This window comes from Thermobia domestica, chromosome 1, assembly GCF_964235325.1.
Source record: "Thermobia domestica chromosome 1, izTheDome1.hap1.1, whole genome shotgun sequence".
Classification (NCBI taxonomy): Eukaryota; Metazoa; Arthropoda; class Insecta; order Zygentoma; family Lepismatidae; genus Thermobia; species Thermobia domestica.
Window position 1 is genome coordinate 25,013,775 of NC_137454.1, and position 16,447 is coordinate 25,030,221.

General features: G+C 34.2%; 1 protein-coding gene across 1 annotated transcript; it reads left to right on the forward strand.

Moving 5' to 3' along the window:
- The first annotated feature begins 701 nt into the window (after positions 1-701).
- LOC145669667 (glutamate [NMDA] receptor subunit 1-like) lies at positions 702-2,021 on the forward strand. Its single transcript, XM_081738162.1, has one exon. It carries the CDS (start codon positions 702-704, stop codon positions 2,019-2,021), a length of 1,320 nt encoding a protein of 439 aa, XP_081594288.1.
- The last annotated feature ends 14,426 nt before the right edge of the window (positions 2,022-16,447 follow it).

Genomic DNA, 16,447 nt, shown 5'->3' on the forward strand with positions numbered 1-16,447 from the left:
AATCATTATTATTACTTATTTTTTCCAGTACCAAATTTCAGGATGAAACCTGCAGAGGATATGAAGATTGTGGGTCTGGAACACCAAATAATATGACTTTTGCAATGTCAATTATTTATATTTCATTCTTGATTTCCTTGTCATTTATTTGTTGCTGGACGAGTGCGTATGATTTGCCAATAGCAAAATATGTGGATTGTACTGGTACTACGACAATTGTGAGCAAAATTATGAAGTTTATTACCACAGAAATTATGAAGTTAGTGACACATCGTCTCACGCTCATATCACAAACAAATGATACGTTATGTACTTTACAGTTCCTAGAAATAGTGGGAAAATTACATCTGCCAATCGAAAATTTTAATTTCAGTGACATTAAAAACAATACTAAGTTGAACACCATTCAGAATTCTAGAGAAAATGATTTTACGATATTTCTTTTTGAAGACTTAAGTCACTTCTGTGAATTGATTGAAGATTGTGACATACTTTGCTGGAACAATAAGTTACGATTTCTTGTGATTTATGCCTCTTCGACGCCATACACAAATGAATACATTCTAAATGACATTTTTCTTTCAAAGAAACACAAACACATCACAAATTTTCTGTTCATACACATTAAGCTTAATTCATTTTTTAAATGCAGTATCAATATAGCAAGAAATGTTTCAGTTTCTGCTGTGGTTTATAATAACATGCATCAATATTATGATAAATATCTAACATTGGAGAATTTAAATCAAGTAAAATATTTGTTCAAAGATGTATACTCACCTACAAGGTCAACAAATCTGTATGGAATAAATCTTAAAGTGACCGTGGTCCTATCTTCGGGTTTACCAGGTTACTATCTAAAGAAAGTCGAAAATACACATTTGCAGAGAGGATATATATTCCAGATACTTGAAACTCTAAGTAAACACATGAACTACACACCAAAATATGCAAAAGTAAATGATTTGGAGAATTTTGGTAAAAGATTTCCAAATGGTAGTTGGTCCGGAGTTATAGGAGATTTACAAAGAAAAAGTGTAGATCTTGCTTACGCAGGTTTACTTGTCAATCGAAAAAGATGGCAGGTCACTGAATTCTCAGAATATTTTAATATAGAACCTTGCGCTATTCTTGTACCCAAAAGTCAACAGATTCCGTCTTGGAAGTCACTAATAAGCATCTATGACGAATACATTTTTACATTAACAGTCGTGATGCTCCTTATCGTAATTGTAGCCTATAAGCTAATCGAAATGTATGTCCCTGCTGGTGATAACTCTGATTTAACTTCATTAACTTTTAGATTGTTCTCAATTCTCTGTCAAGTGTCTGTCAGAGCTCCGAAGAACAATGCATTACGAATTTTGTATTATACATGGATTTACTTTTCGCTAGTCTTTGCGTCAGTGTACACAGGTTCTATAGTAAGTGTCTTAACAACGCCAAACTATTATCCTAATATTAATACATTGAAAACTTTAGCAGAATCACCACTGTGTCCAAGAGGTAAAACATATTATAAATCATTACTGGAAGACAGTTCAAATAAGATTTTGTGGAATTTATACCAAAGGTACCAATATGTTGGAAACTACGAGAAAGTGATGAATGAAGTTATTGAAGGAAATCAAATTGCTTTGATCGCTACGAAACCTATTCTGGAATACTACTCTAGAAAAGCCCATCCGTGCCCAGCATGTCGGGAATATTTTCATATAATACCAGAATCAATAGGTACTGTAATGCGTTCGATCGGTTTTCCTAAAGGGTCACCTTACGTCGAGAATTTTAGTACAGTTATAAGAAGAATGAAGGAATCAGGGTTGATAGTCAAATGGTTTTCAGATCAAATGAGAGAAATAAGTAACACTTGTACTGAGTACTGTTCTAATAATAAGGTATTGTCACTGGATGATATGGTATTAGCTTTCAGCATTTTGTTCATTGGTACCACATTTGGATTTGGTTCTCTAGTAATCGAAATTTTAATTCAATCTGTGAATAAGAAACGAATCGAGTGACGATATGTACTTTTTCAAATTCATTTACATGTGCATCGAAACAGATGTGTCTCAGATAACGCATCGAATCGTTCCATATAAAAATATTAATTTGTTCCCCGTGTGAACATAAGATTTTGATTCAAATGTGAATAGTACCTTTATACACTTATGTTAGAATATTCTGAATATGCATTTATAAAGTTGAATAGTCAGTTCCGTAATGCTAATAGAATAATGTATTCAACATTTTATTGATACATCAGAAAATGTAAAATTTCTATTTATGTTTTATATTAATGGTTGAAGTAATGAATTATTTTTCGGTATTCTTTAATATCAGTTTACAGTAATCTGATAGCTCGTTACAATTTATTTAGAATGTGTGTTAGTTTTTATAAACAGTAACTTACTGCTTAACATAAACATACAAATCAATTACGTAACAACCGTTGGTATTTTGCATTTTAAATTACATATTAGGACCACAATTAGAATTTTTGGAATATAGTGCCTTGCTTTGGAGAACTTTACTTCCCATGAAAGTCATTATACGAAGAATATCGAAGAAAACCTTACGAACCATACAACTTTTGTTATTCACTGTAACTTAACGAAACTGTATTTGTAGTTAAATAATATGTTTGTTTTGTTGGTGGTTTGCGGTTGTGTAGTTGCAGGTTTGAGGACTTCTGATTCTGTTCATGGATACTCTATAAAGGGACATTTAATAGGGAGACACGTCTGGAATTTTGACCAAAAAGAATAGTAGTGAAGTCTGTGGTGCTGTTCCTCTAGGCAGGAAACACAAATATACTGATATTCATAGCCAGATTATGGAGTTGTATTGGGGGGGGGGGGCTTAACTCTAAGGCAACATGTAATGAACTGGTGTCGTGCCTTCAAAGAAGGACAGACCAATCTTATTAATAATTAGCACTCCTGGACACAGTGGTAGTCACGGTAGCTCAATCACTTGGCGTAAAATGTGCTTGTGAAGATGAATGTATTCTTGTAAACAGAAGGATAATAAAACGCTTAATATCAATTGTGCTGGGACTCCCATATGGTGTTCTGCAGAACATTGTGGTTAATATTCTTAGGTATAGAAAAGTTTGTGAAAAATTGGTGCCAGAAGCACTGTCCGAGAATCATAAGCCAAGAAGAATGTCGACGTTGAATCCGCCGGGTAGTGACTGGTGAGAAAGCAATACTGCATCTGTTCCCTCGATCAAGGAAGCAGGCATCCATGGAATGGAAGTTTGCATCTTTTGCATGGGAGAAGAAATCCAAAATGCTATGTCCAGGAAATCAAATGTAATAGTTATCGATTATTTTGAAAAGGGAGAATCGTGCCCAGCATAGAATCGTGAATGCTGAAATGTATTCTTAAGTTGTTGGATGCTGTCAGGCAAAAGTTTCCTTGGTGTGACTTTTCTGGATAATAATGCGAGACAACAATTGGCACAATACTGTTGAATGTATTCATCGTTTATGATGGAATGTCTACAGCACTCCTGTTTATCCTTGACCTAGCACCCAATGACTTTTTCTTTTCTCTGCTCTAAAGCAGAATATGTCCGGCCATCATTATTTAACACGTGATGTTGAAACCGCTACCTCACAGTGGATAACAGCACTTGACACGAATTTCTGTGCAACTGGCGAGTAATACCAATGTGTATTGTGATAAATGCATATTTGTAAGGAAGTTAGAGGTCTGCCTCGGTGCAAGACACCACTCCCCATAATGTTTGACAAATGTAATATGTATTCATCTAAGGTGTAAAACTGATCTACTTCTGAGACAAATTAATCATCTCTCTAAGATGGAAAGTCCTGGCCAAATGTGGATCACATATCCTTTGGTTAAAAATCACATCTGGGAGGACTGTCTTAATGAATACACATTTAACTCATGTCATTTTGCTTCATTTGATTGTCTATCTTCAAATCTTTGTTCAAAGGACCTGGATAGTTGTTTCTCCCAAAATCTGTCAGTTCTCAGCCCTGAAAATTTAGCAACAAGAATCAATTTTGATAATATTTTTATAATCGTCTCAAGTTGAAAGTTCCAGCCCTTTTGGCACAAATAACAAATGTACCACTAACCAGATTTTGAATGAAGTGTATTTGTATCATCTTACAATGTTGGAATTTCTCTTCATAATAATTTTCAGTCTCATATTTAGCTTTTGGACACCGACTTTGTTTGGTAGACAGCAAGGAGTTCTTGCATTGTCAGTAGTTACTATTATAATAGACCAGGAAGCAAGGGTTTGTTTATGGGCATTCTAGCAATGCTTTTCTCAGTAGTATGTATCTGATATTTCAGTCAGCGGTTAATTATACGGCCTGTTTTAAAGTATACCGTATGAGTCGAAGACAACCAATGTTATTTCGACATTTTAGATCTCGCCAGACATGTATAAGACACTAACGCATTTACGCATTTCAATATATTCAAAAAGTAAGAAATAGTATATTTCAACTCAAGATGAAGCTAAATCATAGCATGTGTATATGATAGTTTAGTTCAACCAGACAAATCATAAGATTAGAGTAAAAGTAATTATTCACATATGACGCGAGGAATTTATGAGGGCTACTCTCAAAAATAATGTCAGTTCACAATGCTGTTATATTTAAGTTTGAAGATATATTGTACATATTTAGAAAACTATTGCGTCGCATAGCAAGTTTACATGATGTCTGCTTTTGTTTCCAAGATATTATAATATCTTTACATTTCTTCTGTATAATTAATGTATAATTTTTCGTTAAAATGCCAAAGAAGGTAATGTATCAACCTCTTTTAATTTTGATAAATCTTAATTCTATATTGTTTACTTAATTTTGGAAACTTTACCGTAAATACCGTATATATCGTATGGTTTAGTAATCTGATCGATCTGACATGAAGAGGATTTTGTTATGTATGTCGGTAATAATTATGATACTATCCACAACACGAAATAGTGTACTGAGTAGTGTAGTAAATAGACACTTTAAATATTAATCAGACTAATACAGTGAAACCTATAAGTAGCAGTCACATGATTATTTGCCCATAAATTGAACCACTGATTGAAAAAAGGGAATAAGTACAATTTTTTTACGATTTTAAACTGAGATAGCAGATGTGTTCCTTCAAGATAGTTACATCGTTGAGTAGAAAATAGAAATATTTGGGCAACAATATAGAAGGCGAAATTTCTCGCTGATTAGAAAAAAAGGAATAACCATGTTACTTATTTCCTTCTTCCAGTCACTGCAGGACACCACCACAACTGTGAGACTGTGTGTAAGTAGACAGCGGCTAGAGCTCTCTTCTGCCATTACGATACTTCAGTTTGTCTGTTAGGTTTGTTCAGTGGAATGCAATTTGTGGTGTGAGCTTTGACCAACAGTATTACGCGGCTTGTGCCTAGGCTTAGTCCTCATTCACGAGACTTGTGTGTGTAGAATTGTAGTGATAGTGTGTGGATTGTGTGTGGCAATGTCGAGTAATGATGAAATTAGCCCAGGCCCATTGAAACGAGGAAAAGGGGTTAGAAATACTGTTAACTATGTAAAAGGAATAAGAAAACAGGAAGGATGAAAGGACACGAGTATGTAAATAGTAAATGTAAGATTATTCCTGCTAAGACAAGTGGTTCAAATTGTATCGTCATCCGCAAAAAAAAAAGTTCGCATATACTGTAACTTCCACATTTTCATTAATAACTCAGTTTTCTTAATATATTGTTATAGGATCTTATGGGATGTCATATTATACTTTAGGATATTTATGGAATATTATCAGATATTATGGTTTTAGATTTCAATTTTAGTAAAGTTACAATCGCTACTTTGTGCTTTCCTTAACAAAGCAGTGTAGTAATGAATAATTATTTATGATTTTTGTGAAAAAATAAAGCAAAATAAGAAAATTATAAGCAAAAAACTGTGATTGTTATGAAACTTTAGTCTATCAGATAATTACGCGAAGAATATCCCGAGGGAAATTCACTCCATACAGTGCACAGGTATTAGGAGCACTCACAAATATGTAAAATTGAAGGAACAGAAAATAATGTATTTTTGAGATGAACATACAATTCACACTTCACGTGAAGTTCCAATATGGGAAATCAATCAATATCTTCAGTTGAAATTACAGAAAAAAAACAGAAAATGGCTATTTAAAACTCCAAGTGTAAACCTGCGCTTGGAGCGATTCTATTTCTAATATCAGAATGCGTTATTTCGTAACATGCCTGCGTGGCCAAGCGGGTTTAGCAATGCTGTTGAAATTCTAGAACCGAAGGGTGGCAGTTCGAGCCTGAGTGCGGAACGCTTTTTTTTCAATATAGTGAAATATTTTTTAAAATATAAATGTCTAGTTTGAAGTGCTTAAAAACACAAGACCAGATGAACAATCACTTTTCAAAGCTCAGTCACATTTATTCACTATGTTCATCAATTAGGCTATATACGAAGACACTAAAATGTGGAACGTTAACGATCCTTATTAACGTTAATACCACATCCGTTATAATGAGAACAGGTTTGTGATCTTAATACCAACCTTAAACCATACGTCCAAAATGAAAATTATTCATGTTCTTGATACCTATTGCAACACTCAGTTGTAATATAGAGAGTGAGAGTGCGAAAGAGAGAGATAAAATACTGTATACAGGGTGCGGAAAAATTCCCGGAACGGTCCAATATCTCGCGAAGTATAAATATCACCAAAACAAAAATAACACATGTTAAATAGTTTTAAAGAAGCTATCCAATGATAGAAAACACAATCACCTATCCCTACCTCCTTGGGGACTACGGGGGAAAACTTTAAACTTTTAAATGGGAACCCCTATTTCTTATTTCATATTTGGATTCTCCAGAAAAAGTGATAGTGATTTGATCAAAAATGGAAAACAGTGTGTGCGAAGATGAAGTTACATGGAATACAATATCGATAATTGTTTTGCAAAGTAGCTTTATGAAGTAGTTCTTAGTAGTAGGGTTATTTACAACAAAAATAAGCCATTTTTGTCACCATTTGTATTTTCTAGTGCTGTCGAAATCGGTTTTTGAAAAAACCGAAAACCGGTTTTTGAAAAAAGTGAAATTTCATAGAACCGAAATGTCGGTTTTGAAAACCGCTTTTGCGGTTTCGTTTTTTGAAAACCGCATTTGCGGTTTCGGTTTTGAAAACCGCATTTGCGCTTTTCGGTTTTCAGAAAACCGGTTTTCTCAAAAACCGAAAACCGCAAATGTCACAAAAATTCAACAGCACTAGTAGTTTCTTGCAAATTAATAAATATGGACAAATGCATTATTTTATGGAAGTTAAAATGTATGAATTCGTTATGTGGGTTAAAAAAATCACATAAAAATTTTACTCTGCGTGGGAATCGAAATCACGACCTTTCATGCCGCAGTCCATTTTTTATGTGTCGATTCACGTGCTATCCGTGAAGGCACTGTTTTCAATTTTGGGTCAAATCACTGTTACTTATTTTGAAGAATTCAAATGTGCAACAAAATATGGGGATTTCCATTTAAAATTTTAAAGTTACTCCCTGTGGGAATGGAGGGTTGCGTTTGGTATCATTGGATAGATTTTTCAAAACTGTTTAACACGTGTTATTTTTGTTTTGCTGATCTGTATATTTCGCGAGATATTGAACCGTTCCGGGACTTTCCCCGCACCCTGTATAAGCTTGTATTTTTAATTAAAACAGTTAGTGTAAATTATAATCTGGATTTTTATAAAGTAAATTAAAGAATCATATAGAAAATGTATACAGTTTAAAATTGAATTAAATTGCAATTCCAGAATCTATAACATTATACATTTCTTATTTATTTACATAGAATGTTAACTTATTGTATAGTTTATAGCATGAGTATCAGCTGATATGTAACACAAAATTATCTAGAAATTGAATTTAAATAGGAAGTGATATAGTTGCTATAAAAACAAGTTTATGAAAATGAACTGTATAATAATGGTTGTATTTGAAACAGAGTTTGCGTAATGGAGTAAATATTTACACCGCCAGCTTTGCAATACTGTGCAGTTTAAATTGTAAATCTCATCAATTTTACTTATTTCGCTTGAATGTTTATGGAATTTAGTATAGCATTATGAAACATTCAACAACTGATCTAGTAGTGAAACATATTTAATAAGATTACCGCACATTACGGTAGATTCCGAGATCGCTCCCAGCTTTGCGAGCACTTGATAATATCTTATTATTATTTCAGATAAGATATTATGTGGAAGAGCTAAATTAAATTAGAAAATGAAATGAAATATTTAACATCCCACTATTACGCCCTTTAGGCGGGAAGGTTCTAGATTGCTGGTCCTCACATAGAGGAGAATTTGGATTAGTAACCAGTTTGGTTCTTTTCTTTATCAAATCTCAATACACAATTCATATAGTAATGTCGAGCAAGCGATAGCGAGTGAAGGCAGGTTAACCAGGTTGATTGCTTTCTTCATCACCACTCAATTGGTATACGGACCAGTGTTCTAGAATCCTGCTATTTTAGGCTAAGGGAAAAGATAATTAAAGTAAGAAAAATGATATAAGAATTGGTGGAATAAGAAAGTGGAAGGAAAAGGAAATGCTTTGAGAAAAGTCACGGACATAATGTTGTCTACCACAAGCTTACTTGGACGGAATAAAACCAGAGACCGCATGCACCAAAGGTAAGCGCTCTACCAGTGAACCATCGCGCCCCATAAATTAAATAAGAAAGGTAAGTTGTAGGCATTTTATAATTGAATATTGTATGTAAGAAACTTATTGTCCATAAAGATTCTTTCTCTTCAAGCTTTTGTAATTGATGTTGCAAATTTTCCGATGCTTTGCAATGCGGGTCAAAGAATATATGCATTTTTTCGGGATAGTATCGTCTGCCCCTTGCTGCTATTGGTGGTATAAAAGTAGTGTTGAGTTGATTTTTAGTTTCTTTTTCCTTTTGTTATGTGAATATAGACTAGACCAAAATTTTTTACTGGTGTCCATTTCAGGATCACTCGGTAGCATGTTTTTAGTGGAGGAATGTTACGTGAATATAGATTACACCAAGTCACAAATATTTTGACAAAGATATACATTTTTATTACACAAATAGTTTCTGCTTTTCCTTTTACTGCAAATGTTTGTTTCTAATAGTGATTTTTATTCTTATTGTATCCGTGAATACACATTCAAGACTTTTTTTAAAAAAATAAGTTGTTTAATAAGGCACTGAATAGTGTTGGATTTTGTAACACTCTAACACTTAAAAACATAATACTGAGTGATCCTGAACTAATTTAATATAAAATACCTTCATATTTAGTTTGGACCCCCCCCCGAAATAAATTCCTGGGTACGCTACTGCCTAACATATCTATGCCCCCCCCCCAAACCTCTGTGGCTAGAAGCAGGCCTGGTGGAAAATATATTGCGATACAGGAAAAAAGACTTCTTGTATGATATTTACCATACACTAAGAAAAATGTGCCTCGGCCTAGACTAGCCTATTTAAAACTAATATATAGGCCTATTTATATTTACATTTATATTTACATTGATATTTATATTTAGCTATGACATTAACCCTTTAATATGAAGTTCATTAAGCACATTCAGGACACATAAGCACTTGTTTAGCAGGTTCCTCGTACGATAATTCACTGAGGCACATGCATTTTAAGTGGTACCAGTGATCACAAAAGTGACACCCAATATATTTAAGTGTATCGTTCTCAATATCACTTATGAATTCTTCTTCAGGCCTTAAACGGCATTTCAACAACTTCTTGCGTCTCGTCTTTTTAACTACTAGTGCTACTTGTCTTGGCAGTCCTTTTCTTTTTGTTTGACTTAAAATTTTTCCTTTCTTTTGTATTCTGTCCCTTTTTCATTTTAGACGTTCCTCTTCCAGTTTTCTTTTCTTTTCATTCTTTACCATCTGATAATTTCTCCATGCTTGGGAGGATACTGCACTTTGAACTTTTTCTCTGGGCACATGTTTGGTAGTTTTGTTTTTGATTGGAGCTAGTCAGAAAAGATGCTAATCAAAGCCAGATGATATGGAAGTATTTTACGAAGGTTTTCTTTGAATTTCTTCTGAGATCATATGGAGTTATTTCTGGCTCTACTGACTGTAGAAACAGAAGCAGACTTTTCACCTTGCCTCGCTTCAGTACAAGATGCCATAACGGATATGTTGTTTTCCTGGTTTGAGTCAGACGTAACGTCTATTTCTGATATCGAAGATATATTGGTAGGCTCTAGACGGCCAATTGCTAAAATTTGGTATGTTCCAGGACTAAGATATCGAACATTTCACTAGCAAGTATCTACTGATAGCAGATCGATACTCTTCGGACAGAACAATAGCCTTATATGTGTTCATTAGTGTAGAATAAGAAGACTCTTTCGATAGAGTATCCTCAACGCACCTGATTGCAAAAACATCTGACACTGAGTCTATTCCAGTAGATGTCTTTGGACTGGTTGAAAAAAACGCTAAATCACGCGTTCTTAAACTGTTAGACATATTTTCCTCACGCTCACAGTGAGTTAGAATGTAAATATTTATGATTATTCTGTATTGTTTCGGCAATCAGGCAACTCTAGGAACAGAGCAGATAAGAACAGATAATAATAATAATAATAATAATAATAATAATAATAATAATAATAATAATAATAATAATAATAATAATAATAATAATAATAATAATAATTATAGTTGAAGAGCAATTGCAGCCTTGGAATTAAAAACGTGCAGAAACGCGACATTGTGCGGAGCAATTTAAAAAAATTAATCAATTAGATATTGATAACCCTTACTTCCTCATAGCTACCTTAGATTAACAGACTAAGCTATGATCAGGGTCAAGGGCGTCGATCCTGCTAGGGCCGGGGGCCCGGGCCCCCAAAGCTTATGTGGGCCCCCTATTGTATTTATGAATACACAATATTTGGCATAATTTGAATGCAATTTGTCTTAAAATCCTAAGCTTCCGCATCCGAATGACCCCCAAATTTACAGGGAAATCGGCGCCCTTGATTAGGGTAAAATAAATACTCATTACCTGTCCTTTTTAAATTTTAGAGAAATAATTCAGACCAGCCATAAATCCTTAACCTTTTTTTCCCACAGTTCTAGAAAAATACAAGAATTGAAATGGTTACAATACCAGACTGATATTAAAGTACGGGACAAAAATAAACGACCAACATCGTCATAAGTTTTAATGGCATTTTCGATCGTTTAATTTTGTCCCGTACTTTATAACTGTATTATACTTGTATGATGCAATTAGTGACATCATAACAGTTACTTTTTCATTAAATCGTTAGAAAAGTCTTCTACGTATTAGTTAAGTGTCTTAGTTGTATGTCATGTGTCATTTAAATTGAATGAATGATAAGTGGATGACTACTGGAGTATATGTATCCAGTAGTCGTCCGTTGAAAGTAATGGGGGCTGACCATTGGAAATTGAAGTGAAGAGTCATTTCCAGTAGTCAGCCCCTAATGGCTGACTACCGGAAAACGTTATCAAAAATGCAACTTGTAGTCAGCCCCCCTTATTTCTACGCAATATCTTGTTTTGTATCATAAACCACGAATTTTTAATAAGCTACGATACATTCATGCATAGAAGAAAGCAATAACTCGTACTATTTTACAATAATATAATTTTAACTTAACTTTGAAGTAAAGCTTCTTCCTTATTTTGTTTATTAACAAAATGCGCACTTTGCTCACTTGCATCAGCAGACCTCAAATGATAATTTTTCTTTTCTGCCACGAGGAGTCACACCAGGCCAGAACAAATGAGGTTGAATACTGGAGCTCTGATTTAAGTTGTAGTTGATTATTTGTTTGATAACAAGCTACTGTATGTTTATTTAATATGCTTTTCACTCAAAAATGGCTGACTACTGGAGACGGCTGACTTTAGGCACACTTACCCTCCTAACTAACTAACTAATTCTATGGCCTATGGAACCCGGAGGTTCAATGCCGCATTCACAAAAGCTCTCCACTGACTTCTATCCTTAGCTAACTGGATCCAGTTTCTACTTTGTATTCCTATTTCTGCGAGATCCATCTTAATATTGTCCTCCCATCTGCGCCTAGGTCTTCCTAATTATAACCTCAAGTAATATGTAACATAATAATAATAATAATAATAATAATAATAATAATAATAATAATAATAATAATATCTTAGTATCAAACTTTAAGCGATTTTTATATGATGCATATATTCATGAAAATAGTCACTACTTGTTATGTACTCATTTGGTGTTCCCCTAGGGTTACTAGGAATTGTAATCAGGATCTCTGACTGTGCAGTCCAGTATGCTAACTGTATGACCACAGAGCACGGATCTGACAAAAAAACATATTCATAACGTTTTGCTACCCCTCCTTTTCCCGTATTGATTAAAGTGTCATCCGTGAAGGAATTGTTTTGAATTCTGGGTGAAATCAGTCACTTTTTTCTGGAGAATCGAAATGTCCAATAAGAAATGGGGGTCCCACTTTAAAATTTTAAAGTTAACCCTATCGCCAAAGGGAATGGGGATAGCGGATTTTGTTTGGTATAATTGTACTATACATATAAAGCAGAAACATATATTCTCATTTTGGGCGTGTGTTTTCAATTTGATATTAACTTAGGAATCTATTTGAACTTTGGTAGTGCTAGCATTTCCATAGCGTCATCTTCGTATACAAACAGATGGTGAATAAAAGTGACAGAGGTTTGAAAGCTGACAGTTTATCTGATTTTGTTTTTATAACCAATTCAAATGTTAAAAATGTAACGTTGTATTTAGAAAAAATTAAATATCCTTATATTGAAAGAAAACCGGACTGGGAACCGAACCGTCAATCATTACTGTAATTTCAAGCGCCTTGCTAAACCCACTTATTTTCTTCTAAATTTACGTCGCGAAAGGCGGCCCCGAAGTTCACTTACCAAAGTCTACTTTCCCCTTATCAGTAATTTCTGTATATTTCCTACTCGGTTATACACGTTTTACAGTAACCTTGAATGATAAGGACACAAACACAGGCACGTCTAGAACATTCAAAATTCCAAAAGTTCTCCCACCGGGAATCAAACCCGGTACCCTGTACACCACAGACACACATGCTAGCTACTAGACCACACAGCCAAGTTATAAAGCCAGCGCGTTTTAATAATTCTACTGGAAATGCACGAGATATGCACTTGTAATACATTGAGTGATTTATTCGAGAGAGGCAAAGCACTTTACTTTGAATTCATTTCTTGGTTTCGTTTCCACTGTGTTTATTCTTTGTATTTTTCGTACACTATTTGAAAAAGCAAATACATTTTTCGCTACGGTGTCCAGAAATACTATTTTAACTGATCATAAAACAGAAATCTTTCGGTGAAATAATATGGGGTAATGTGTGGAATAATTCTAGTTTCATACCGAGTTCCTTCGTAGCTAAGCGGTTAGCATACGCACCTTTGACGTAAGAGACCCGGTTCGATTCCCGGTGTGAGCTCATGTGGTTCGGATTTCACGCTAATCAGTAGGTAAACGTCTCATATAGCCTCGATGCTGAAAGAGATGTTAAAATCAACTCCCACGGGATATTCTTCGTGTAATTATTTGACACACTAAGGTTTCATAAGATTAAAGGTTTTTTGCTTATAATTATCTTATTTTGCTTTATTTTTCTCTAAAATAATAATTAATTATGCATTATTAAACTGCTTTGTTAAGGAAAGCACAAAGAAGCGATAATATAGTCAGAAAAGCGAGTTATTAATGAAAATGTGGAAGTTACAGTATATGCGAACAATTTATTGCGGATGAGGATACGTGTCACAAGAAATGTTGCAGCACGTTTTCCAAAGAAGAGAAGGACAACGTCCTAGTTTCTTTATATGCAAATAGAACAAAAAGTGAACTAAACACGTTTCTCATGGGTAATATCGAGCGGTTTGATGTACAAAGGCCAAAAACAAATGCAAATAGTAAAAAAGAAAAAGCATGCTTCATTCAAGTATTTTGTAATCAAAGGCACGGACCGACCGTCTGCCGTAAGACGTTCCTTTGCTTATATACTGTCAGTAACAAAGCTGTTTTCCGCCTCACAACTTTGCTTACCAACCTCCAAAAGACAAGCGTAATAAACACAACAACAGAGATAATTTGCTGCCACCGGACGCAATAGCACATATCGATGAACACATTCAAAAGTACCCAACGAAAATAGCACGTTACACGGGTAAATCTGTAACGTACCTAGATAGCACCTTAACAGTAAAGAAGATGCATGAAATGTTTCTGGAGAAGTACCCTTAATGGAAAGATACCGCGAAATATGAATATTATCTTAGATATTACAACAATAACTATGGCTTCAAATTTGGTAGGTCACATATGTTCAACTTGTGAATCGTTGAATACTAAAGTCAAATCACCTTTTTCGAATGACATGGCAAAACGATGTGCTGTGGCCGAGCTCATTGTTCACAAGCGAAAGGCCAGTAAATTCTACAGAAAGATGAACGAAATCAAAGAACTCAGCAAAGAAAACGCAAATATTGTCGGTTTAGCATTTGATTACATGCAAAATCTACATTTACTTTTCAACCCCGTACAAGAAATGTTTTATTTGGTAAAAGTATTGCATTAAGTTTTTGGTATTCACAATCTTTCTACAAACCAATCTGTCTTCTACACTTATCATGAGGTCCAAGGTTGCAAAGGACCTGATCAAGTGTGCACGATTTTTCCCATTATATAGAAAATCTTTTGCCTCAATCAGTGACAGACTTACATGTTTTCAGTGATGCATGTGGCGGTCAAAATCACAATCATACGATGACAAGAATGCTTTTCAGCCTGACCGTGTCAAAGTCTTTCATTACTATACAGCAATATTTTCCTGTTAAAGGTCACAGTTTTGTTTACCATGTGACCAAAATTTCGCTTTAATCAAACGACAACTCAAACGACACGATCGCATTTACCAACACAGTGCAACCACATGATTTCAAATGCAAGAAGGACTGATACTCCATTTCACGTTTACGCGATTGTCAATGAAGAAATCTTAGACTCTAAACATTGATGGCAACAGTTTTACAAGAAAACTTCAGGTAGCATTGTGGACAAAACAGTGAAATTCCAAATAAGTAAATACAGACACTTTGTTTATAAAGCAGAATCTCCAGGTTATGTGCACGCTCATGCGTTTATCAATGGACTAAGAACTGATATGTTTCGATTACTGAATAGTAATATCACAAACGTACTACTGCCAACAACGAAGGCATACAATGGGCAAGTTCCAATCAATCAGAAGATCAACGATGATTCACAAATCTTCAAATATATACCTGACCCATATAAACAGTTTGACAAAGCAAGGGCATGTGGCTGCCAAACATTGCAACATCCGCTTTATTCTCCCGACCTAGCACCAGTGGCTTTCTCTCATTTCCTTAAATGAAAAATCCGTTGCTTGGTCGCCATTTTGACAACAAGGATGACGTCCTTCATGAGGTGGAAGAGTTGTCTAAAGCAGAATGTGCAGACTTCTACAATGACGGTATTCGTAAAGTAAAAGAACGCTGCAAGAAATGTGGAGAAGTTAACAAATATAAATCACAACAATTCCTGTATCCTGATTTTTTTACTATGATAATGAAAACTTTATGAAATCCCCTCGTATATTGTGTAATAGAATATAGTTTTTTTTTTTTAAAAAAAAATATATAGAACCGTATCTTTGAAAGATCGTATCCGGTGATTGTAATCAACTGAATACTCCATTAAGAATCCATTTAGATCCGATCCATTCATGTTTTGATGCATGCAAAGTAAATTTTCTCGTTGCACTATATTTAATGGAACTTAATGCATACATATAAAATAAAATGGTGAAACGTTTGAATATAATAATCTAATTTGAAAACAACTTAAGGAGAAAAACGGACAAGGTATGCAAACAGTGCTTAATGTTTTTTTTTTTTTTTTTTTTTTTTTTAGTAAGTAAGCGTAATGTATTCCTTGTTTTTGTTCACACACAAACATTTAACGATGAAGAAGGTAATAAGAAAATTCTTCAAAGAAGAGTATATTGCTTTGATAAGTTACTGGAAAGAGCATCTAGTACTAATTCATGTAAACCGCTCTTTTTCAGGTAACCATTAAAATTAGCATGATCATATTAAGCTGGATCCTCACACATAATTTCTCTAGCAGTCTGAAAACAGTTGCAGAAGTCTGAAACAAACAACTGGAAATACTGTTGTTTCTAACCATAAAGGTATCAACAATATTTAGTTTAATTATATTTAACACTTAACGTAAATACTGTATTATTTAATCAACGGTGAAGCATATTTCATAAATTTTAGTGAAATACGTAGCTAAT

Bases quoted from the DNA above. Each gene is read 5' to 3' on its own strand.
- LOC145669667 (XM_081738162.1), top strand. From the start codon at position 702: ATGCATCAATATTATGATAAATATCTAACATTGGAGAATTTAAATCAA.